Genomic DNA, 25,097 nt, shown 5'->3' with positions numbered 1-25,097 from the left:
CTTAAAGCACTGTAACAAAGACAAAGCTATCACCCCATTTTATGAAGACAAAACTGCAGCTTATATGACTAAGACATCATGACTAAGAAAAACTGGAATAAGAAACAGAAATTTTTATGCCTAGCCCTACAAAAATTCCTAAGTCATCTGGCCCCTGAGACTACTTTATTCTACCTCTCTTTTCACTCTGCACCAGAAACCAAAGTCCTCTTTCTTGTCTTGTACTGTCACAGAGGCCTCTACTCAAAACCTACTTCCTATGAGAGGTCTTTAGTAATCACCTAAATATAAGCAGCTACCAGGTGATTTCACATCACCATGTTGTATTATAATCACAGTACTTATCCTTTCTGCATAGGATACATAGTTTTTTATTGTGCTTTCAAACTCTAGGACACTAGAGATCTAAGTATTTTGAATGCCTAAAACAGGATGACTGTAAAAGGTACTTACCAAGTATCTGGTGAACAAATGAAGAGTATATATACAGCACTGACTGGTAAACCAGTTACACTTACCTAAGCTGATGCTCCCTGAGGTTTGACAGTATTTCCATTCCATGGAGGTAAGAATAAATAGTATTTAAGTCCTGTGGAACAGAAAAGTTTTTTGATTACTCTTCAAATATACATTCTAAAATATGACCGCTCCCCCTCCAAAATCTCTTTTTAAGCATTTAAAGGCAGGGCTCTGTTAATTATACAAGAGTCACATGAGTCTCTGAATTACAGGCGGTGGTGGTGCACACCTTTAATCCCAGCACTTGAGTGGCAGAGGAAGATGGATCTCTGTGAGTTTGAGGTCAGCCTGGTCTACAAATCAAGCTCCAGGGCAGTCAGGACTACACAAAGACATTCTTGTCGCGAAAACAAAACAGAGAAAAAGTAAGGTGTTCCCTCCAGGAACTCCTTTTTCTACATGAGCATGGCATCTATTCAAACAATACAAAAGCAAAAAACTCATTACTTCTTATCTAAGTATATTAACTAATTTTTCATTTCTAAACAGATATGACCTTAGTTAGTATTCACATAAATATTTGAAATATTACCACACAGGCTACTTAGTCTGTTTTCATTTTCCTTCACATTAGTCTCAGTGTTTGTAGGTTACACATCTTTAGGCATCCCATCTAACACCTCTGAAAGATCTGGTTTTTCCTTTTTTTTTTTTAACACTTATTTTACTCTTAATTATGTGTATAAGGTGGGGTGAGGGGAATGTTCATGTGATTGCAAGTGCCTACAGAATCCAGAGAAGGGGGCTGGAGAGATGGCTCAGAGGTTAAGAGCACTAACTGCTCTTCCAGAGGTCCTGAGTTCAATTCCCAGCAACTACATGGTGGCTCACAACCATCTGTAACGAGATCTGGTGCCCTCTTCTGGCCTGCAGTCATACACGCTGTATACATAATAAATAAATAAATCTTTAAAAACAAAACAAACAAACAAAAAAACCCAGAAAAATCTGATTCCTCTGGAGATGGAGTTACAGGTGATTATGAGCTGTCCACAGCAGGTTCTGGGAATTCAACTCAGTTCCTGTGGAAGAGCAGTATACAGTCTTAAACCACTGACTGAAAAACCATGAAGCTGGAGAGAGGTGGCTCAAAGTCCCCTTCAAACATGATTTTCTAAAGATTCTAAGGAGACTCGGTGTTGTAATTTCCTACTAAGCAAAAACATACTCAATGGACAACACTACTGTTCGCGCTGAAAGCAGCAGGCAATCTTTCTTCAGCCCTCTGATAACTAGTTATATAACAAAAACACCAGGATAATAAAATATAATCTTAACTATGAGCCTTGGCATACAAACACAACAGTCCACATCCCACAACAGAAAGGCATGTTTTGACATGTTTTGCTACTCATGTTATTTAAGATTATTGGTATATGGTGATAATAAAAAGCAGACAAGTTTAAATTCTCTATATAACATGTATCTCTTACTCTCTTGTAAGGAATGTCTATCAGCACAGATAGCTTCTCTACTGTCACACTGTGATATGTAACTTGCCAAATACAAATTAGTAGCAGAGGAAAAAGAAACCAAGACAACTTACTAACTTGCTTTCCAGTAAGTTAATAAGGCAACATGGGGGCACTAAGAAAAGCAACAATAACCCTGAACCCAAAGATCACAATTTCCAACTAACTATGGAGTGAAAAAGATTTTTAAGTGTATAAAAAAGGTAACCAGATTAAAAGAGAAAACTATGTCAAGTAAAGTTCTACAAAGATTTGGAAGATAGCGGATATAATAAATTAAACATCCAATAAAGCTACAAAGATATTTCTTATTCCACATGCTCTCCTGCAACAGACTACCAACTTCCATCAACAACTGGAATCTGTCTTTTTCCCACTGATCTGGGTTAGTTCTATGATTTGTTCTGACCAGTAGAATGGGACACGAGCAAGGTTACCTAACTTCAGACATGCAAGTACAGTAAGATTAAGAAGCCTATCAGTGTTATTAAAAAGTCCTGCCCTGGTACCAAGGTACCAGATATGAGATGTCATCTTAGTCCTGCCCACCCACCAACTGAATGGAACTAAGATAATGATCCCAGTTCAAAGCTCTGTTAAGGCAAAAGAACCAACTTTACTCAAAATCTGTTGAATGGAGAGAATACAGCCTTGGCAACAGCCTAACTCACATTGGATCCACCAAACCCACAGACTCACCTAGTAGCAGTTGTTCTTTGTTCTTAAATTTAGAGTTGATATACTTGGCAGTTAGAATAACCTCAACAACGGCTCCATGACCTCAGTAATATGCTGTGGCACAAGCAAGCTGAATGTAAACCTCTGAAACTGTCCAACCCCCAGAAACAAAGTAGTAAACCAAAGGCAAAATTTCTTCAGAAGGTGTGGGGGAGGGGGTAGAGGGTGAAGCAAGGGACTAATGACACCAGGACACACTTACATAGCAGGGAGTGATAGTCCTTATCATACTGTTTCAATTTGTGTGGACCATTTCTTTCTTTTTTTTCTTTTTTTTTTTGGTTTTTCGAGACAGGGTTTCTCTGTGTAGCTTTGCGCCTTTCCTGGGACTCACTTGATAGCCCAGGCTGGCCTCGAACTCACAGAGATCCACCTGGCTCTGCCTCCCGAGTGCTGGGATTAAAGGCGTGCACCACCACTGCCCGGCCGACCATTTCTATCTCCCATCACAGTTGCAGTTTCAGACATAATATAGTTGCTGGAGCTAGGTATCAACAACTGGTACTGAACTGGTTAGTGCAGTTTTCCCTATTCTGATTATAAGAAATAGTTTGCTTTCATGTGGGGTGATGTTAACTTATGGTTTTGCCATAGGGCTAGATTAATGTCCCTACTGTATCTTACCACAGTTCAAAGACATCTAGATCTAATTAAACATGATATATTGCTGGACAGAATGAACAAAGGAATACATCAGAGGTAGTCTGTACCTTGCAGTACTTGGTATGTAAATTCCAGAAGGTGAGAAATAAACATTGTAATACTGAACCTGCCATTCCAGCAAAACTTTTAAGGGTACCCTTGGCACATAAGGACATTCCATCCAAAGAAAAAATTGTTGGGATTTCAAGTTTAGATGAAGACAGAGTAAAAGAGGCTCAACCAACCACCTAAAACTCCTAACAATAAAAACCAATACATGAAAGGGGTTTGGAGGCCAGAGAATAACTTTTGGGAGTAGGGTCTCTCCATGCACCTTGTACGTCCTGGGAACCAAACTCAGGTGTTCAAGCTTGGCTACAAGCACTTTTTACGGGTTAAGCACTACTGGCCCCAGGAAAGGCTTTTCAGAAGAGAGAATGACATCAAGAAACAAAGGCAAGTGATTCTTGAAACAGAAATACACATTTGGTGATAAACCATACTGACTTGAAAAGAGTTGGCAGGTAGGGAGTAGAAAGTAGTTACAATTTGCAAAGCAGGAAGGAGACAGGAAGGAAGCTATACTGAAAGTGGGTTCCAGAAACCTGCAAAGGGTCCCTCTTAGGCTTGAAGACACAGTGGTCACCACATGCAAATATGTACAGTTAGATTAAAAAAGAACAACAACAGCAAGAAGAACAAAAAACCCAGCGAACAGCATATGGTATGGTGGCACATTACTGTAATCACAACAGTCAAAAGGTAAAGGCTGGAGAATCAGAAGTTCAAGGTCATCCCTGGCTATACAGAGAGTTTGAGCCTAGCCTATGCTATGAATATCAAGTCAGCAAGGGCTCCATAATAAGACTAGCCTAAAACAATCATCCAGGGAGGGTGAAAAAAGAAGCCAGAATTGAATTTGAGTTCTGATGCATATAAATAAAAGCCCTATGAAATACTAAAGTAGCACCATCAGCAACACTTGGGAATTTAGGGGTAAAATGCATTCTCAGGCCCTAACCCAGAATCTCAGAGATAAATACGTTTCAAAAAAGCCCTACAGATGGTTCTATGTACACTGTTTAGGAGACACTGGTTTACAGGCAGACACCTGTCACTCTAGACGATTTGTCTGGTAACCTAATAAATGGGAATGAAAACAAGAATAGGATGCTTACTAAAGGCCAGTCCTTCCAATACACCAAACTTAGAAGTCACAAGACACTAAGCCTTCACAAAAAGACAACTTCCAGAACATGTGAGGTTTGTTTGTTTGTTTGTTTGTTTGTTTGTTTAAAAACACAGGTAGAAAGGGGCTTTTGCACCAGTTAACCATTATGAGACAAGCTTGAGGAAATCTATTATGCTTCTTGGTGTATGCAAAAGAAACAAAATCTACCCAAATAAACCCCATTTAGCTCCTCTAAAACAGAAAATGAAAGAACACCAATAGAGGCAGACCGAAAGTCTTAACAGAATTTTGTTTGCAGTCACAATTCAAATGCTAGAAAGGGGATGCTAATCACAGAGTGTACTTGAAAGCTATTTGGTGGAGCCTGAAAGGAGAAGCAGTGAGGAAGACAGAAAACTAACCATCTGGGACATGACAACACCCCAGATCACCAGCAACTGTTTCTGTAACTGTACCAACAAAAGCAATGCAGAAATTATTCAGGGCATTAGAACAAAGACCAGTTTAGGATTAGGAATAAAATAAGAGATTTTACCCAAGCTAAAAAGTTGAAGTTATACAATGCAGTTAGCAACAAACCATATACACAATGGTGGTCCCACTACAAAGGAAATAAAAAATCCTTACTTCCTAGTGACCTTGTAGCTACAGCAATGTCATAGTGCAATACATGACTTGTGTCTGTGGTGACTTGTGTCAACAGAGCTTCTGTCCTGCCAGGTGTATAGAAACACAGAAATAGTTATATATCATAACCAGTACTTGATAATGACAATAAATGACTCCATCACTGGTTTAGATTGTTTCACTATACCTTTTACTAGTGCTGTGTATGTTCATGTATTCACATTTGTACATACGGAGGCCAAAGGACAACCCTGATTGTTGTTCCTTTGCCACCGTCTATTTATTTACTTACTATTGGTGACATGGTCTCCCTCACTGGCCTGGAAATCACAAAGGCTGGCTGGCTGGTTGGTTAGCAACAAGAATCCTACAAACACCATCATGCTTATTTTTCCACATGAGTTCTGAGGATTAAACTCAGGTTCTCATGCTTGCAAGCAAGGCAAGCATTTTACTGACTAAAATCTTTTCCCAACCCCTTCATAGTTCTTTGAAAGTATACTTCTATTTACATTAAGGGGAAAAAAGTTCAAGGGCTGGGGATATAGCTCTGGGGTAAAATGTCCAACTAGCATGCATAAGGTGCCAGGTTTCATATCTAACACTGCCAAAAAAAATTAAAGCTCACTGTAAAATAGTATGTGCCATGCTACATTGGCAGAAACCTCACTCATGTTTACTACATTTCTTGATTGCATAAAGATTCAATATCAAGTGATTGAGCTGTACTATGTTGTTTGTGTGGGTACTTTCTATGATGTCCACATAATCACATCTTTTCTCAAAACATATCCCCACTGTTACTTAAAGCATGACTGGACTTCTCAGAGTGAAGGTGGGTGGTAGGGTCACTGTCATCCTAAAACAAATGAGCTCTCATGCACTCTTCAAACAACCCAAACCTACAGCGTTTATTGTAGATATATTCTATGGGCTTTTGATTTGAGTCTGTTATATGGAATATTAAATTCATAAATAGTTCATAATGCTGTTTTGCATTATTGGGGTTCAGATTCTTTAATCAGACAAGGCTAATCAGGAGGCTAATGCTGTTTTGCAATGTTGGGGTTCAGATTCTTTATAAATATCAGACAAGCACTCTACCAAAGAATTCTATATAGTTAGTGGCTATTTTGAACATACATATCTCATTAACAGTGGGACTTGCCCTTCCTCCTTAGTGTACTATGTTGTGCTACAAAACATGCTGCTTTTTGAATAGCCATCTCCCAATTCTACTAGGTTTGGGTAGGTACTCAGAACATCAACTAATACTTGAAAGATTCAGTCAGAAATGGCCCGCTGGGGGATCATATGGAAACCTACTAATACAGAAGTTTCTCAAAATACATACATATATGAAAAGAGTCTAAATGGAGTCACCAAACAACAAGGGAGCCAATGCTCCAACTGCACATCTTTTACCATCAAATGAAGCTTCATGTGCCAGGAATGGGTTACTTCTAATTGAGTGAGTTATTGGCTAAAGGGCCCCCATGGAACCCCCAAACAACTCAGGTGATTGCCAGGGCTATTGGTTCATCTCCACAAACTGATGGTAAGGCCCTGTTACTGAAGATAGCATTTACATATCTCACTGAACATAGAGAAGTTGTGCTGGTGCCTAACTAGAGCCTTCACCCTTACTAACTAGTATTCATGGTACTGAAAGGTACTTACTCTGCACGCTACCAGGGGAGGAAGCCAAACATAAAGCCAGCTGCCAACCCTAAAACTACAACAGTGACTTGCCTGCAGGATATGCTGATGCAACAGTGGCACAAACACTACAGGGTAACCAACCATTATCTGACTGGATTTAAGGCCCACTCTTCGAGATGGAACCCATGCCTGACACTGTTCAGGTGACCAAAAACCTGAGACTAGGGGACATGGGCCTAGGGAAAGCCAAATACTATTTTGTTCCGCTAAAGGAACATAGCAATAAAATGACTAATAACATTCTGTAATACTCACAGATCAGTGTCTCAGCCATTATCAGAGAAGCTTCCTCTTGCAGTAGATGAGAACTAATACAGAGACCCACAACTGACCAATGTAAAAAAAGAGGTTTTGGAACACTCAGTTTTTCCAAGACAAGGTTCATCTACATAGCCTCGGCTGTCCCGGCTCACTCTGTAGACCAGGATGGCCTCGAACTCACAGAGACCCGCCTTCCTCTTCTTCCCGGGTGCTTGGATTAAAGGTATGTGCCACCATCATCTAGTGGCTAGCCGGATCTTAATGGCCTAAAGCCAAATACTAGTCAGATCCTAATGGCCTGACTGTGGATGGAGTCTCTGAACAGTCCCAGCACCAGTAGAAGACACACAAAGTGTATGGGTTTTTATTACTATATAATATCACTTATGACTGGCCGCAGTCCACCTCAGCAACAGGCAGCTCAAAGCACTGTGACCCTTGGTCATAAGACCCTATGTGTCGTGCTGATCTTAGTAGTCTGTGGACTCAAAGTACTACACAGCTTACAAGTATTGGTGGCTACTGATAGGACATAAGAGTCCAAGGATCTGAGATCTATCCAAAGAGATTCTTCCCCAAACAAGGTTGAATCCTGCACTACCATACAACAGACCCCAGAAAGAAACTTGGAGCTATGAATGAGGCAGCAGGGCCTGCAGGACCCTAGGCAGAAGCTTGCAGTTACAGACTACACTTTTTAGGTATTCCCTTGGTTCTTTCCAAATGACACACACTCAGTCTACCTGAGACAAACCTAGGCTTAGATTGTGCTCAAGTACCAAAGTGGTGACAATATGGTCCAAATGTGGACCTATGCTCTATCCAGTGCTGACATAATGAAAGTGACGACAAGCTCACAGGAAGTCAGGATCAAACCACTCATTCAATGGTACCAGCATTCAATGGCACATGCCACAAAGTATCAATATATTTCAAGAAAACAGGATTTTACTTCAAAGTGTCAGAAATCTCAGAGAACTTGAAACACCAATTTTAAAGATTGAAGAAAATGAAACAAAGAATGCTTCAGTACTTTAACAGAAACTTAAAGAGGTAGAAGTGAACTCTTACAAAATCAAACAGAACCCTTGAACTGAAAAATACACTCAAAAGAATTTAAAACTAACAGAAGGCATTAAAAGCATAACAGATGAAACAAGAAAAAAAATCAGTCATCTTGTAACCAGCTACTGGAAAATATGCTGCTCTTACAGATGATGTTTGGCTCCCAGCACCCATATCATGTGGCTCACAACTAACAGCCTGTTAACTCAAACCTTAAGAGAACCTGACACACTATTCTAACCTCCTGGGGCACCTGCACAAATGTGCTTGTGTGCACGCGCACAATCTGGGGAAAAAATACATGGAGGAAAAAAATGAAGAAAACTTATGAACACTTTGTGATGGTAAAGAAAATAAAGAATATTCAAGTTACAGGATCTCAAGAAGAACTTGATGTCAAAGAAGTAGAAAGGATGTTGAGTGAAATAGTAACAAATGCCCCAAATCTATATTAGGATACAAACATTTATATATACTAAAAGGTTAAAGGTAACCAGTTACTACATCTATCCCCCAAGATATCTCTATAGTCAAGCTTTTAAAATAAAAGGGCTGGAGAGATGGTTTAGCTGTTAAGGAGCACTGGCTGCTCTTGCAGAGCACCGAGTTCAGTTACTAGCACCCACATGGCAGCTCACAACCATCTGTAACTCTGGTTCCAGGGCATCTGATGCCCTCTTCTGGCCTCTGCAAGCACACATGTAATCCAAGTATAGACATACACAGTGGCAAAACACATGTGTACATATAAAATTTCAAAAATTCTAAAGGCTGTATGTGAAAACACTGATAACACAAGTATCCTAATTCACATGACAGCAGACTTAGCAGGAACCTTCCAAGGCAGGAAAAAGTGGCCTGAAAGTTTCACACCACCAAAGATTAAACACTGTTAATCAAGAATACTGCATCCAGGGCCAGGGAGATGTTAAACAGCTGCTGCTGCCCAGCCTGATAACCTGAACCATTCCTGGAATCCACATGATGGAAAGAGAGAACCAACTGTCCAGTGGTCCTGACTCCACATGTGCCCAGTGGCATGCACGTCTGCCCTCCCCTTACATACACAAAATAAATGAGCATATGTTAAGTGCTTAAAAAAAGAATACTGCACCTGATCAAAGAGATAACAACATCCCCAGACAAACAAAAGCAAAGAATTTATCTCCACCGGATCCATCTTAAATGGTAAAGGGAAGTTCTTCAAACTAAAAGAGATTGACCAGTAAGAAGAAAACATGGAAAAATATAAAAGTGATGAGTAAACATACTTAGCCAAATCCAGATGCTTTAATACTGCTAAAAATGGTGCATAAACTACATATATCTTTAGCATGGTCTTACCCTTGTCTAGATTCAAAGGGTTGTTCTTTTCTTTTGTTTTTGTTCTTATCTTTTAAAAAAAGATTTATTTATTTAGCTTATGTATATGAGTGCTCTATCTGCATGTACACCTTCATGCCAGCAGAGAGCATCAGATTCCACTACAGATGGTTATGAGGCACCATGTGGTTGAGAATTTAACTCAGGACCTCTGGAAGAGCAGCCAGTGTGCTTTTAACAGCGGAACCAGCATCTCTCCAGTGCCACCTTCTTGTTCTCATCTTTATGACCATATTAAGTTGCTATAAGTTCAAAATAGTTACAACCATAAGATGATCTTTGTGTCATAGAAACCAGAAGTCAAAAATCTGTAACATACAAACCAAAAATAAAAAGCAAAGAATCAAACCACAATACTAGAAGCAAGTAATACTACAGAGTAAAGCACTAAACCATCAAGAAGACTACAAGAAAGGGAGAAAGAAAAAAAGAAAAAGAACAACAAAACAAGAAAACACATTACAAAATGGCTATGGTAAGATCATACCTTTCCATAATTACTTTGAATCAAATTAGGTTAAATTCTCCAATTAAACAGTCTGGGGATATAGTGCTTACCTAGCATGGGCTAGGCCCCAGGTTCAATCCTTAGCATTACAGGTAAACGAACTCCCCTCCCCCCACCCCACCCCCTAAAAAACACATACAGAATGATTAAATAGAAAAACTACTCTATATGCTTATCAGAAGCCCAGGTCACCTCTAAGAACACATACCTATACAAAGTAAAGGATAGGAATAAATATTTCATTCAAATGGAATCCAAAAGAAACCACAAAAGCAACTAACTGTATGTCAAAAGAGTAAAAAGAGACAAGGAAGGCCACTGTATTATGGTAAGTGTAGTGGGTAGCCATTCCAGCTTTGTTCTGGAAGTTCCAACCCCCATTGAGACTTCGGCAACTGTCACGCCTACAAGGCGGGGCCAAGGGAGGCGCCTGGGGACCCGAGATCCGGATCGGCGAACGCTCGCTTGGTGCCAGGACGCTGGATGGTGGAGGTAGACAGAGGAGAGCTCCAGAGAACACCGCTGGACTGTGATACACCTTCCCCAGACCCCGCGACCTACCTATCCCTTAATTTGTAAGTTACGCCATTAAATAAATCTCCTTTTAACTACGTGGAGTGGCCTAAATAATTTCACCAATATCTGGCGCTCACGTGGGGCAAATCCCAAAAGCCTGGGTGGCTCCTGCCCTCAGCCTCCTCCCCGGCTAGCGGGTACCTAAACCCGCCTGCAAAGTTCCATATAACCAGGGAACACCTACACGGTTCCATTCCCGAAAAAGGGAGCAGCTAGTCCGGTCTCAGCTCCCTAGCTTAGCCCCGAGACCAGCGAAAGAGGCACTCCCCAGCTTCCTGAGTGCACGCACGCCAGCTGCGGCTCGGCTCCGCCATCTTGACTCCAGCGATCTGCAGTCAGCCAAGATCACCAGCAGGACCTGCTTTGGAGCTGTACCATCGCCACCTGCTGGCTGAAAAGTGCTACTACACCCCCCAAAACCACGAAAGGTAAGTAAAAGTACCTGATAATTTTACACCTTAAAATTGACTGACAAATTTTGAGTAATTCTGGTAATATGGCTGACAACATTACCTCACAAGAATTTGAAAACCTTTTTGCCTGTATGATGAATAACATCTTCCTGGAAATATACGACCTTCCTAAGGCATATCTGGCCTGTACCATTTTGGCATTCATCGTAATAATTCACACAGTGTTCAAACACTGGTTTAAAAACAAGAACAAAGATGAGTTATTATTGGGACTGATACAGGCTTTAAGCGAGAGCAATGACGGCTTACAGAAAAAGATTCTATCTCTGGAATCTGCTTTAATGGATAGCAATGAGACCTTAGAGAAAAAGATTCTTTCTCTGGAATCTGCTAATCAGGATTTACAAAACAGGCTTGTACCAAAAATTGATCTTATTGATAATAAATGTGAATATTTAATGGACAGAACACTAACTCTCCAGACACTATATAAGGAAGAAAGATTATCATTAATTGATAAGATAAGGTCCATGGAATCATGTGTTTCTGAGGAACATAAAAACTTCTATGATTCCATGAGAAATCTGGAGTCCCTTGCCAGAGAGGAGGTTCACTCCCTAGAACAGACCCTAGGTGCTCGTTTGCAGGCCTTAGAAGAAACTCTCAGTAAACATGACAAGGGACCTAATAAGCAGAAGGGCAAGGCCATAGAGGTTGTAACATCTCCAAATGGCTCTCACACAATGGCTTATCCTGTTATCATCCATGAGAAGCCAGCGGATGACACACACCCCGAGCCATATAATACATATACATTACAACCAATTTCAACAAGGGACTTTAAAAATATAAAGGAAGCAGTAGTTACGTATGGGATACACTCCACATACGTAAAACAATTGTTAAATTCATGGTCTACCTCACATAGAATCATCCCAGATGACTGGCATCAGTTGATTTCAGCTGTTCTAGAATATAGTCAGCAGCTACAGTGGAAAAGCTGGTTGAGAGAAGAGGCAAAAAATTTAGAACAACAAGGTAAACTCAGAGGTTTTGTGATCTCCCAAGATCAAATACTTGGTGAGGGATGTTTTGCTGACAGGAATGTACAAGCCATTTATGATGAACATACAATATCCCTATGCCGTACAGCAGCTCTAAATGCTTGGGAAAAAATTCCAGAACCTGGAAAACCAACTGAGGTATACACAAAGATATTTCAGGGACCGCACGAACCCTTCACTGATTTTTTACAAAGACTGAACACAGCTATAACAAGAGCTGTATCAGATAAAGAATTAAGAAAAGTATTAACTGAGTCCTTGGCATTCGACAATGCTAATGCAGAATGCAGAAGAATACTTACACCATTAAAGATCAGATCAGCTCCTTTGGAAGAATGGATTCAGTATACTAATGGTGTTGAGTCTCGTAACTACAGTAATGAGGCTTGGATAGGAGAGACAAATCCCAGAGGTGAAAGAAGGCCCCGTGTTACCAAATGTTTTAAATGTGGTACACCAGGTCATATAAGTAAAAACTGTACATGGGGTACTCCTAGGAGTAATACTCCTTTTAGGAATAGCCTAAACAGGAGACCCCAACCACCTCCCGGATTATGTAGAAGGTGTGGCAAAGGCCGACATTGGACCAGTGAGTGCAGATCAAAAATAGATATACGAGGTAACCCTTTACTGGCGGGAAACGCTTCAGGGGGCCTCTTGCAGGCCCCCAAATCAAATGTAGTACGAACATTCCCAGCCACTGTGGAAGAAATTCCTCTCCAGGACAACTGAATAAACCACTGCCTAATGTAAAAACCGATACTGCAATGGATGATAAAACAGCTCTGATGGATGGATCACAGTTTACAAAGAACACTATAAAACAAATATTTTGGCAGACTTCCATAAATGGTCAAAGACCAAAGCTTAGAATTCGAATTAATGGCCTGGTTATGGAGGGACTGGTAGACACAGGTGCAGATGTGACTATAATTACACCAAAATCATGGCATCCGAATTGGCCTCTTCAAGAGGTAGATGTCCAACTTTTAGGGATTGGCACCCTATCTCAGATAAAACAGAGTTCGAGATGGGTTGAATGCATAGGGCCAGAAGGACAGAGAGGAAGACTGAAGCCATATGTAGCAAATGTAGCAGTAAATCTTTGGGGCCGAGATCTGTTACAACAGTGGAATACCCAGATTAAAATTCCTACACTTTCAGAAAAAGAATACAGACCAATGCATGTTTCTAGGAATAATATCATCGCATGCTATAAAAATCAGGCACCAACCATTCAGGCTGTTCACAAACAGAGCACAACTGCTGTTGAACTCTCAGAAGTACCAACTGCCTTACCTTTAAAATGGCTAACTAATAAACCTGTCTGGGTTGGACAATGGCCTTTGACAAAAGAGAAGCTACAAGCTTTAGAACAGCTGGTTCAAGAGCAGTTAAATGCTCAACACATTGAAGAATCTACCAGCCCTTGGAATTCTCCTGTATTTGTTATTAAAAAAAAGTCTGGTAATTGGAGAATGCTGACAGATCTGAGAGCTATTAATAAAGTAATTCAGCCAATGGGCTCCCTACAGACTGGGATGCCCTTGCCCTCTCTGCTACCTAAAGAATGGCCTATAATAGTTATTGACTTAAAAGACTGTTTCTTTACCATACCCTTACAAGAAAATGATAGAGAAAAATTTGCCTTCACAGTACCTAATTATAACAATTCTCAGCCAGTCAAGAGATATCAATGGAAGGTCCTCCCACAGGGAATGTTAAACAGCCCTACTTTGTGCCAATACTTTGTGCAGAAACCATTGGAGATAATTCGTGTAAAGTTTCCACAATCCATAATTTATCACTATATGGATGATATCCTATTAGCTGATCCAAAGTTAGATACATTAGAAAGCATGTTTGAAGAAGTAAAAAAAGTTTTGCCTCACTGGGGACTGCAACTTGCTCCTGAAAAAATACAAAGAGGAGATTCTATTAACTACTTAGGATATAAGATAGAGCTACAAAAAATTAGACCCCAAAAGGTACAGCTAAGGAGAGATCGATTGAAGACTCTTAATGATTTTCAAAAGTTATTAGGAAGCATTTCCAACTTACTGGGTATCATGGGAATACCCAAAGATGGACTACAAAATTTGGCTAATACTCTAGAAGGGGACAAAGAATTAAATAGTCCAAGAGAATTATCAGCCGAAGCTGAGAAGGAATTGGCTCTAGTAGAAAAGACAATTCGAGAAGCACATGTGGATCGTGTGGATCCAGAACTTAAATGCATTCTTGTCATATTCCCCTCCAGACATTCCCCAACAGGTATTTTGATGCAGAGGGAAGATATTATATTGGAATGGATATTTCTACCACGTAAACCAAATAAGAAATTAAAGACTTATATAGAAAAGATCTCTGATTTGATTCAAAAAGGTAAACTAAGACTTCGCCAGTTGACAGGAATGGACCCAGCAGAAATTGTAGTACCTTTAACTAATGAAGAAATTTCATCACTATGGAAAGATAATGAATACTGGCAGAGAGCCTGCAGTAACTTTTTGGGAGAGATTAACAACCACTATCCCAAAAGCAAGAGAATAGAATTTATAAAGAAAACCGAATGGGTCCTTCCTCACATTGTACGACAAAAGCCAATTTCTGGAGTCCTCACATTCTATACTGATGCAAATAAATCAGGGAAAGCAGGATATAAATCAGGAGACTTAAGTAAAGTGGTACAAAGTCCATACAGCTCTGTACAAAAGGCAGAACTGTATGCCATTCTTATGGTACTGATGGACTTCACAGAACCCCTCAATATAGTCACTGACTCTCAATATGCAGAGAGAGTTGTTTTACATATTGAAACTGCTGAATTTATTCCTGATAATACAGAATTAACTTCATTATTCATACAATTGCAGGAAATCATCAGAAAAAGGGAACATCCTATATATATAACACATATCAGATCCCATACAGGTCTGCCAGGACCTCTAGCACAAGGTAATGATGAGATTGATCAGTTACTAATAGGTAATGTGCTAGAAGCTTCAGAATTTCATAAGAAATACCACACAAATAGCAAAGGTTTGAAGAAGGATTTCTCCATCACTTGGCAACAGGCTAAGGATATTGTGAAAAAATGTCCTACTTGTTCCATCTATAACCAACTTCCATTACCTGCAGGGAGCAATCCAAAAGGTATACAAAGAAATGAAATTTGGCAGATGGATGTGTTTCATTTTGCAGAATTTGGAAGATTAAAGTATGTACATCATACCATTGACACCTATTCAGGATTTCAATGGGCAACTCCTATGAGTTCTGAAAAGGCTGATTCTGTGATTACACACCTATTAGAAGTTATGGCCATCATGGGGATACCTGTACAAATTAAGACAGACAATGCTCCAGCATATGTCTCCAATAAAATGAGACAATTCTTTGCTTATTACAATATAAAGCATGTTACAGGTATACCACACAATCCCACAGGCCAAGCAGTCATAGAAAGATCCCATCGAACTTTAAAGGATATGCTAAATAAACAGCAACAGGTAACAATGACTCCTAGAAATAGATTGCATAGTGCTTTATTAACCTTGAATTTTCTCAATGCTGATGAGAAAGGAACAACAGCTGCAGAGAGACATTGGACGACAGACAAAACTCCCGAGCTAAACCAACCGGTTTATTTCAAGGATGTGCTGACCTCAGAATGGAAACCTGGATATGTTCTACGTTGGGGAAGGGGTTTTGCCTTTGTTTCTGCAGGAGAAGAAAAGCTATGGATACCAACAAAATTAATAAAAATTCGATTTGAACAGGAAAAACCCCTTGATGAGGTGAAGTAAAAGATCATCCACCAATGTGACATCTCTACAAGTTGTAAGAAAAATTTAACAATCAAGGTTGGGGTAGGGTTCTGTTTTTGTCTTTCCAGGATAATGGAAATACCCATCTTCCAAAAATCATAAGGCCTTGGATATCCGGATGTTTACAGCAGAAAGAAAGAATCTATTGGTACCAATCTACACACGGTAAAATCTCACTGTCTAACATCTATCTCTCTATTAATATAGAAAAGTTGTGGTCCCAATTCAATTATAAGCCAAGCTGGCTTTGGAGATGGAATTGGCTCACTCCTTCTCTAAACCCAAGCACATTGCTAAAAGAAAAGTTTGAGAGATTCTTCAGTACCATATCAGAAGAGCCCTCTGGTGTGGGACAGAAGGAAACCAATAAAAAGGGACCATTGTCTTCTAGATTCTAATTCTCTCCATGCTTACTCTTGATTTCTCAGAATCCTTTCTTACATGCTATGTCCTCTTTAAATCCAAATCTTCCATTTTGATAACAAATAAGTTTTTCTAATAGCAATCTCAGAAGTCTCCAGAAGGAAGATGGGGCCCCAACAACAACTCTACCCAATCCAGAATGATGCCATGGTAATCATCATCATACTACACTTCTTACCAGAATTTCAGACAATCTTACCCATTACTCTAAGACTTGCTGCAGAACCTACAGTTAGTCTAACTGAAATTTAACTATCTGCGCTTTCTCACAGTACCCAACAGAGATAACATCACCCCCTAAACAGCAGGAAGCAATTCTAAGAAAACGACGCCCCTTCTCCCTTAGGTTTCATAATTCTCAGGGTTATGGATGATGGTTACAGGGTTGGGGGTGGAAGGAAATATTAAACTCAGTACTCCCAAAAAAAAAAAAAAAAAAAAAAAAGGAAAAGAAGAAATGGAATGGATACGTATAAGACATTATGGTAGATTATTGTGTATACTAGTAAACAAATTTAGTAAAATAGCAGCCTTAAATAATTTGCACTGTAATTTACACTGTTATGGATTCTTATATGTTGATACAAATGTAAACTATTTTTATATTCCTGTTTAAGATAATTTGTATATTGATACAAATACAGAACTATACTTGGTATAATGTACATATATTTCTACTCTTATTTGAAATGTTTGTATATTGATACAAATGTAAATTTATATCTGTCATACTTTATGTATGTTCTACTTCTGTTTAGGATATTCGGTATATTGATATATATTTAAGATTATTGTCATATTGCATATCCCACTACATACTCCTACCTCTGTTATAAATATTGATATATATTTAAGATTATTGTCATATTGTATATCACACTATACACTCCTACCTCTGTTATAACATCTTGTGTATTGTCACAACTTTGAAGTCATCGTTCTTTACCATACACTTGCTTATAGACTGTCTACCTTGTTTACGTGAAGCCTTAGTCCTTAGGTTATTTCAGTAGATAAGACTTGTAGATTTATAGTCACCTATGCTTGTCATCTCTATAGTTACGTTAGTCAGGTTATACAGATTTACAGATACATAGGTCAGATGGACAGATAATCTTCAAACACTTCATAGACCTAGAGAATATGGCATTTAAATAACTTAGAATTCTGTTGATGCGAGACACAATTGCTCCTGGCTGCACCAATTTGATCCCGAGAGAATGTTGGGCTTCTAGACATTTCCATTTGGAAGTTTGTCTTCTTGGCACAAAATGGCCTACTGGGCAAAGAACTGCCCTTGCCTCGACAGCTGACAGTACAAATGCAATGCTATCCTTTCTGGACAAGCGGGACACAAGGAAAGCGACCACTGTACTCTGCCAAGACAGGGTAAGATGGTCTTTCAGAATTCCTGCTTCTGAAAATGGTCTGTCAGATACTTTAGGCCTGTAGCCAATTTGAATGCACCAACAATGCTGAGAAACATTAGGTGATTGTCCAGGCTGCCAGCTGTCTCGGTCTACTCTCGCAAGATTCCCGAAAGTTGCTTGCATCCATCTACCATTTCTCAGGTACCATTATATTCCTTCTCAGGTCTTTGATGGGATTGAAGACTAGCAGTTATAGTTACAACTTAGTAGATAGAACATATTAAGTATTAGATTCAGGTTCTTTAGGGTAGGACACCTTTTGGAATGATCTTTGTAACATGCCATTTATCTATGCTCTATACTTCTCTGGATTTTAATATGTGTTTCTTGCTTGATATTGTTTGCATTGGTTGTAGTTCCATCTTATCTAGGTCATTATCCCTCATTATTCCTGGACAATATTTGATAACCATTCCTTTGTATATAGTCTTGTATTAGGTTAGAACCTTCTTATTTAGACAAAAAGGGGGAGATGTAGTGGGTAGCCATTCCAGCTTTGTTCTGGAAGTTCCAACCCCCATTGAGACTTCGGCAACTGTCACGCCTACAAGGCGGGGCCAAGGGAGGCGCCTGGGGACCCGAGATCCGGATCGGCGAACGCTCGCTTGGTTCCAGGACGCTGGATGGTGGAGGTAGACAGAGGAGAGCTCCAGAGAACACCGCTGGACTGTGATACACCTTCCCCAGACCCCGCGACCTACCTATCCCTTAATTTGTAAGTTACGCCATTAAATAAATCTCCTTTTAACTACGTGGAGTGGCCTAAATAATTTCACCAATAGGTAAGGGTATTAATTCAGCAGAGAAAATAATATTCCTAAATATATATGCAGTCAATGTCAGAGCACCCAAATAGATAAAATATGAATGAGCACACGTGTGGCACATGCATACATATGAACATTTATGTATGCGAACGTAAGGCACAAAGTAGAAAAACATTCCATATAATTGTTAAATGTCTCTGCTACCCAAAGTGATCTAGTGACTCAACGCAATCTGTATCCAAATACCAATGACCCTTGGCCCTTTACAGAACAGTAACAACAGAAACAACCCTGAACTTCTAAGCGGAGTTTGACCAGATGGAATAAATCAGAATAAAAGACTATTCCAAACAGAAAAAAGACAGGCAAGAGTTTTGGAAATCATAAAGGAAGAAAAAGGAAAAAACGCTGAGAAAAACATGTATGATCAACCAAAAAGAATAGGCAAGCACAGCACCTGCGCCATAGCTCCCAGGTGGGGAATGGAAGAAGCAAGAGGCAGCATCTATTCTCAGGAAAAGTCCAAAGTTCTGATAAGCTTCAAACCCTGTTAAGGTTTTGGTGAGAAACAAATTCCTTTGGTGGAAAAGTCAATATACACTGAAATCCCATCCCATCACTTTAAATGCTACTCCAAAGACAAGGCCAAGAGCCATCTTGAGATGGAACCTATCATTAAGCTGAGACAGGGAACCACAGTCTGGTAACTGCCATCGGGCCTACCAAAGTCACAGGATGAAGGCAGGCCCAGGAAAACAGCTGTAAAGAATGGAGCCAGACAGAGGCCGACAAGTTAAAGGGTGTAGGGAGTTGGGGGACTAACTCAGGCAGGGAAGTACATAGGGAATGATAGTCTCTCTTTCTCAACGGCTCATCAACTGAAATAATTCTGGAGTTTGACAGCCTGAGGTCCGTAGCTCATCCACCTCTGAGGCACTTATCTGCCAACACTTCCAAATAGCCTGAGAATGCTGAAGGTCCAGTGGTGCACTCAACAGCCACTGACACATCCATCTAGCAGAGTGACTGATAATCAGGAGGTCTTTATGAGGACATGTCCTTTACCTACTTAGCTCTCTTTGATGGCTTCTCATACTTCTGATTTACCTGAGAGAAATACTCCTGAAGAACCTCAGCCAGGTTTGAGCTCTGGAGTCTCAAGTAGAGAGAACCTGCCACAGGCTACAATGCTAAGTGTGGCCAGGAGAGGCCCCTGGTGCTCAAACAAGGAAAACTACCACTGAAGACAGTAGTGCTAGACATCATTACACATTTGCCTAAAGAACTCACCAACAGCATAAGCTAGAGGAGTCTTTCCTACAGACAGGAGCACCAGTTTAACTGACTCTCTCCTCATGCATAGAAACTTATTGAGCATTATTTTTCTTTCCTTTCTCTTATACCATTCTGTCAGGTATCCTCCTCTGTTCCCACCCTATTTTAATAGCATTTTAAACTACTTTAGATGTTCCTATGTTTTTAGTCCCCTTCTTGCATTTATCTAATTTTGTTTTTGAATTTTTCATTATTGAGAAATCTTTTTATTTTTCACTTAAATTTTTTCCAATTTCTTGTTCTTTTCTCTTTCCTTCCATTTTCTCTATTCTCTTTCCTTTCTTTCACTTAACTTTCTATTTCTCTCTTTCCCTGCCTCCCTCTTTCACTTATTTCATCCACTTACTATACCACATTAACCTTAGATAATTTTTAACAGCACACTATATGCAGTTTTAAAGTCATTTTCCTGTCTTGTGATAATTAACTGGTGATGTCAGTGGGTTTCAGTCAATCGGAAAGGACATTTACTGTGTATAGTTTGATGCAGTTTGCTGCTAACAGCAGTTTATTTTCTTCTCTCTGAATGGTACTGGGAACTGAGCAATCATGAATGACCAGCTTCTGAAGAAGATTTTACATTTTCAGGGAGAAAATGTAAAAATACCTAGGTTGAAATGAAAACCAAAGAACAACTTACCAGAACCTCTGAGATACAGCTAATGTAACAGGCCCCCAGACCTTAGCAGAACTGATGCTAAAACCCAGCATGTGGCCCCAATACCTGCCAGAACAGGAACAAAACCTAATCCATCAAAGATCTAGTCCACAGTCAAGGAAAGTCTCTAAATATACTAACCTTGTTTTCTGGCTTCTGTAGTTCTGTTTTCCACTAACTCAAGTGTGACAACCAGGATGTGGTTTTTGTGCATAAAAGACAAAGGCTTGGGGCTGCGTGATGTGGGCAAGTTAGTTAGTTCCCCATGCAGCTACAGGCCAGCAATAAAGACTTTCTTTTTGGCTTTAAAAGTTTCTGTGTAATTGTCTCTGGTAGGCTTACCTCAGAAAACTAAGGCAGTGATGAGAAAGCATAGAGCAATGTCTTAGCCATTGTTCTATGGATGCAACCAAATACCACGATCATGGCAGCTCTTATAAAGAAAAACATTTAATTGGAGCTGGCTTACAATTTTTTTAGAGGTTTGTTTAGTCCATTATCAGCATGGTGGGAAGCATAGGGGCATGCAGGCAGACATAGTGCCTGGCTCCACAAGCAGCAAGAGAAAGTCACTGGGCATGGCTTGGGCTTTTGCAACCTCAAAGTCTATTCCCAGCAACACACTTTCCCAACAAGGCCACACTTCCTAATAGTGCCATTCTTTGGTGACCAAGCATTCAAATCTATGAGCCCATGGGTGCCATTCTTATTCACACCACCAGTTATGAAAATGTTAGGTAAAATGTTATGATAAGGTATTAAAGAATGATGACAAAGGGAAAAAAAGTCTGTTCACTACAGACACAATCTCTCTCACCCACAATACTTTTTTCTTTTACTATTTGCATTGGTGAGGATCAATTCTAGAGATTCACACAGTAGAGGAAACACTATACCATGGAATTACATCCCACACCCCTTCCCAAAATATTCTCAATCTGTAGTTGGTTGGATCTACAAAATTAAACTTGTGGGTACAAACTGTGGTGGTTGGTCTTGATTGTCAATTTGATAGGATTTAGAATCATGAGAATATACCTCTGGGCATGTCTAATGAAGGTGTTTCTAGAAAAGTTATTGTGGCTGTAATCCCATAGACTATGTTCTAGACAAAAGAGAAAATGAGCTGAGCATCAGCATGCACCTATCTGCTTCCTAACTGCACGTGCAATGTGACCAAATGCTAAAGTTACTGCTGCCATGCCTTCCTGCCACGATGCTCTGTACACTCAAACTGTGAGCCAGAATAAATTCTGAAGTTGCCTTTGACATGATTTTTTTTTGTCACAATGAGAAAAGTAACTAATATACAAAGAGTCAACTCCATACTGTATAAGATATGACTAAATGAATGACATTTATTTATTATAGCCAGGCATGGTATACCGGTGATTCCAGGACTCGGAGACCCAAGCAGGAAGATCTCAAGATTAAGGTCACTCGGGTTATGTAAGACACTGTCTTAAAACAATAAGAGTTAAGAGCACTTATTGGTGGAGGAAGCATCTACATAGGTATTAATACGGAAAAAAAAGTGTCCAAAGTTAAAGATAGCCTCGCTATATAATTCATTATTCTAAGTAAGGTCAGTGCTGAGAAAGCCACTGTTAAGTCACATGGCTTGAGGAAGAAATTTTATTTTACTTTTCTGGAATTTAGTTCCTTTGTATGTGTGAACCTCATTTTGGTAGTGACCCTACCTCTCCCCACATACATCAGCTAAAATACCACTGTTTATGAACATCTGCTAGGTTATACAAGTCCCACTATGCATTAGGGTTTTATAGAATAAATCTCATTGTTTGGTATGTGTTAAAGTTCTTAAGCTCCCCCACTGCCAAAGTTATAGTTTATACCAAAGAATTAGGAATGTGGCATTTTAGAGGCATACTTGAAAAGAGCAAATTGAATGCTGCTTCTGACTCTAAAACGTAGAATTTTTACTAAAGAATTTATTCTGGTGTTTTTAGTCCCATGTAGCCCAGGCTAGCTTCAAACTTAGGTAGCTGAAGTTAGCCTTAACTCCTAAATCATCTGCTTCAGATTCCTGTGTACTAGGATTACATTCTGTTTTGTTTGTTTGTTTGTTTTTTAATTGATTGATTGGTTTTTCGAGACAGGCTTTGTGTAGCCTTAGCTGTCCTGGAACTCTCTCTTTGTAGACCAGGCTGGCCTTCTGTCTCCATCTCCTGAGTGCTGGGATTAAAGGCGTGCACCACCATCGTCCAGCTTTTTTTTTTTTTAAATTCAGAAACATCTTTACTTCCTAGTCTTCCAAAACCCCAAGCTGACAGGTGTGGTGGGCATGCACCTTTAATTCCAGCACTTGAGAGCACAGGCAGCCAGATCTTTGTGCATTAGAGTCCAGCCTAGTCTACATACCAAGTTCCAGGCCAGCTAGGACACATAGAGACACTGTGTAACACGCACGCACGCACGCACGCACGCAGTTCTTTTTCTTTTTTTTTGGTTTTTCGAGACAGAGTTTCTCTGTGTAGCTTTGCGCCTTTCCTGGGACTCACTTGGTAGTCCAGGCTGGCCTCGAACTCACAGAGATCCGCCTGGCTCTGCCTCCCGAGTGCTGGGATTAAAGGCGTGCGCCACCACCGCCCGGCCACAGTTCTTTTTCTAAGATAACTAGGATTAGCTTAGAAAAAAGGGTATACATCTTCAGTTATTTCCCATTAACAGAAATTCAACTTTATAAAATACACAGAAACAAACAGAACCCAGAATCTAGCATAGGTCAGGAACTCAAGGAAATCCATTCTAACTTCAAGCTCTCCTCTTCCAGCAACCAGCATTGCTACATTATCCCATTTATCAAATCTGATCTAGTTTAGTAATCTTCCTTCTGGTGCAATTTCAAACTCTGTGACATCTTCCAGCACAACATTAATAAAATTATCAAATCCTAGAAATATGTTAACAATTTCTTTATTAATACACTTCATTACAATGTGAATTCTTGACCCTATGTACTTGTCCAAAAACTCTAGTGGGAGGAGTGGGAAAGACTAGTAGTAGCATTAATGGTAGCTTCTACTGCCATGCCAGAAGTCACTACATGCCACTTCAACCAGGCTTGTCTACTGATGAATGGTTTACAGAGCTCACATTCACTTCATCCCTTCCAAAGACTCTGTAATGTCATGAAACTCATCATGCTGGTTGCTCTTCCTTCTGGGAAAATTTGAATAAGTTCCTAAAAATCTCAAAAACAAAAATCACATGGCCCAAACTCCTAGTTAGCCACAGCTTTTCTTTTTCAGTTTTGTGTATGGGTGTTTTGCCTGAATTTATGTTTGTGCACCCGTGTGCCTGGTACCTAAAGAGATCATTAGAGGGCACGAATCCCCTGGAACAAGAGCTATAGATGGTTATGGTTATGAACCACCATGTGGGTGTTGGGAATTGAACCCACGTTCTCTGAAGAGCAACAAGTGCTCTTAGGGGATGAGCCATCTCTTTAGCCCCCAGCTTTTTTTTTAATAAAGATCTCATCTAGAGCTGACATTCTTTTTTATCTAGTTGGATTTACAAATGAAGGTCCAAGGGCCCAGAAGCATAAATACGTTTTTTCTCTCTGAGGACCCTCTGAACATACACTGGCTGGGAAAGCACACAGCAGATCTTTGTTCTGCCGCCCTCAGGGTGTGCCCAGCGACTCACTCAAAAGGGACTCAAGCACAATGGTACTCTTTTGACCGTTAAGGAAAAAAACATTTATTCTGCAGGCTTACAGTCAAAGACTGTATTCTAAATCTGAAGCAGGTTAAGAAACAATGATTAAAAAAAAAAAACCCAACTAAATCTCTTTTGTAACAAAAGCAAGCAAGATCTTAAAAAGTTTCTTTTCTTTTTTTCCCCCTTTGATTTGAGGTAGAATTGTACTAGCACCGTATGAGCATGAAATTCTGTCCAACAAAATTTTTCCCTCTCTACTTTTGGGCTTGAACTCATAGCAACTGGCTTCCTAATGTCTTGTTGGTGAATTCTTTGGTGAAAAAATATAAAGTTAAAACTGCCATTTATCCTCGAAAAACCAAAAAAAAATTTAAAAAAGCCGGGCGGTGGTGGCGGTGCACGCCTTTAATCCCAGCACTCAGGAGGCAGAGCCAGGCGGATCTCTGTGAGTTCGAGGCCAGCCTGGGCTACCAAGTGAGTCCCAGGAAAGGCGCAAAGCTACACAGAGAAACCCTGTCTCGAAAAACCAAAAAAAAAAAAAAAAAAAAAAAAAAAAAATTAAAAAAACTGCCATTTATCTATAATACTCTGTGATGTTTCCTGAAAACTGTTTTGAAGCCACACAGAAAAGAAATTTCTATTCTAATATATAACCAAGTTTCTTCTATTGTCTTCCAAGAACGGCCAGATATTTTACAGGCTATTTCAGTTTGTTTATGATGGCTGCATGTTATTTATCTTAAAAAATATTTTATTTATGTATATGCCATATGTATTGAGAGCAT

The 25,097-nt window shown here is 39.8% G+C and overlaps 1 protein-coding gene across 3 annotated transcripts in view; it reads right to left on the bottom strand.

The window, feature by feature from the left end:
* Positions 1 to 25,097, bottom strand: part of Rapgef6 (Rap guanine nucleotide exchange factor 6) — a 186,558-nt gene that overhangs the window by 155,476 nt on the left and 5,985 nt on the right. For 2 of the 3 annotated variants that reach the window (XM_059270565.1, XM_059270567.1), the window contains exon 2: positions 519 to 589. In XM_059270565.1, the coding sequence (XP_059126548.1) occupies positions 519 to 589 (71 nt within the window). Of the gene's footprint in view, positions 1 to 518; positions 590 to 25,097 lie in introns of those variants that run through there. The other variant, XM_059270566.1, reaches the window with a different exon arrangement.

The sequence above is a fragment of the Peromyscus eremicus genome, chromosome 8a (genome assembly GCF_949786415.1).
Source record: "Peromyscus eremicus chromosome 8a, PerEre_H2_v1, whole genome shotgun sequence".
Lineage (NCBI taxonomy): Eukaryota > Metazoa > Chordata > Mammalia > Rodentia > Cricetidae > Peromyscus > Peromyscus eremicus.
Note: the sequence above shows the minus strand (reverse complement) of the source record. Positions and strands in the feature narration are given on the sequence as shown.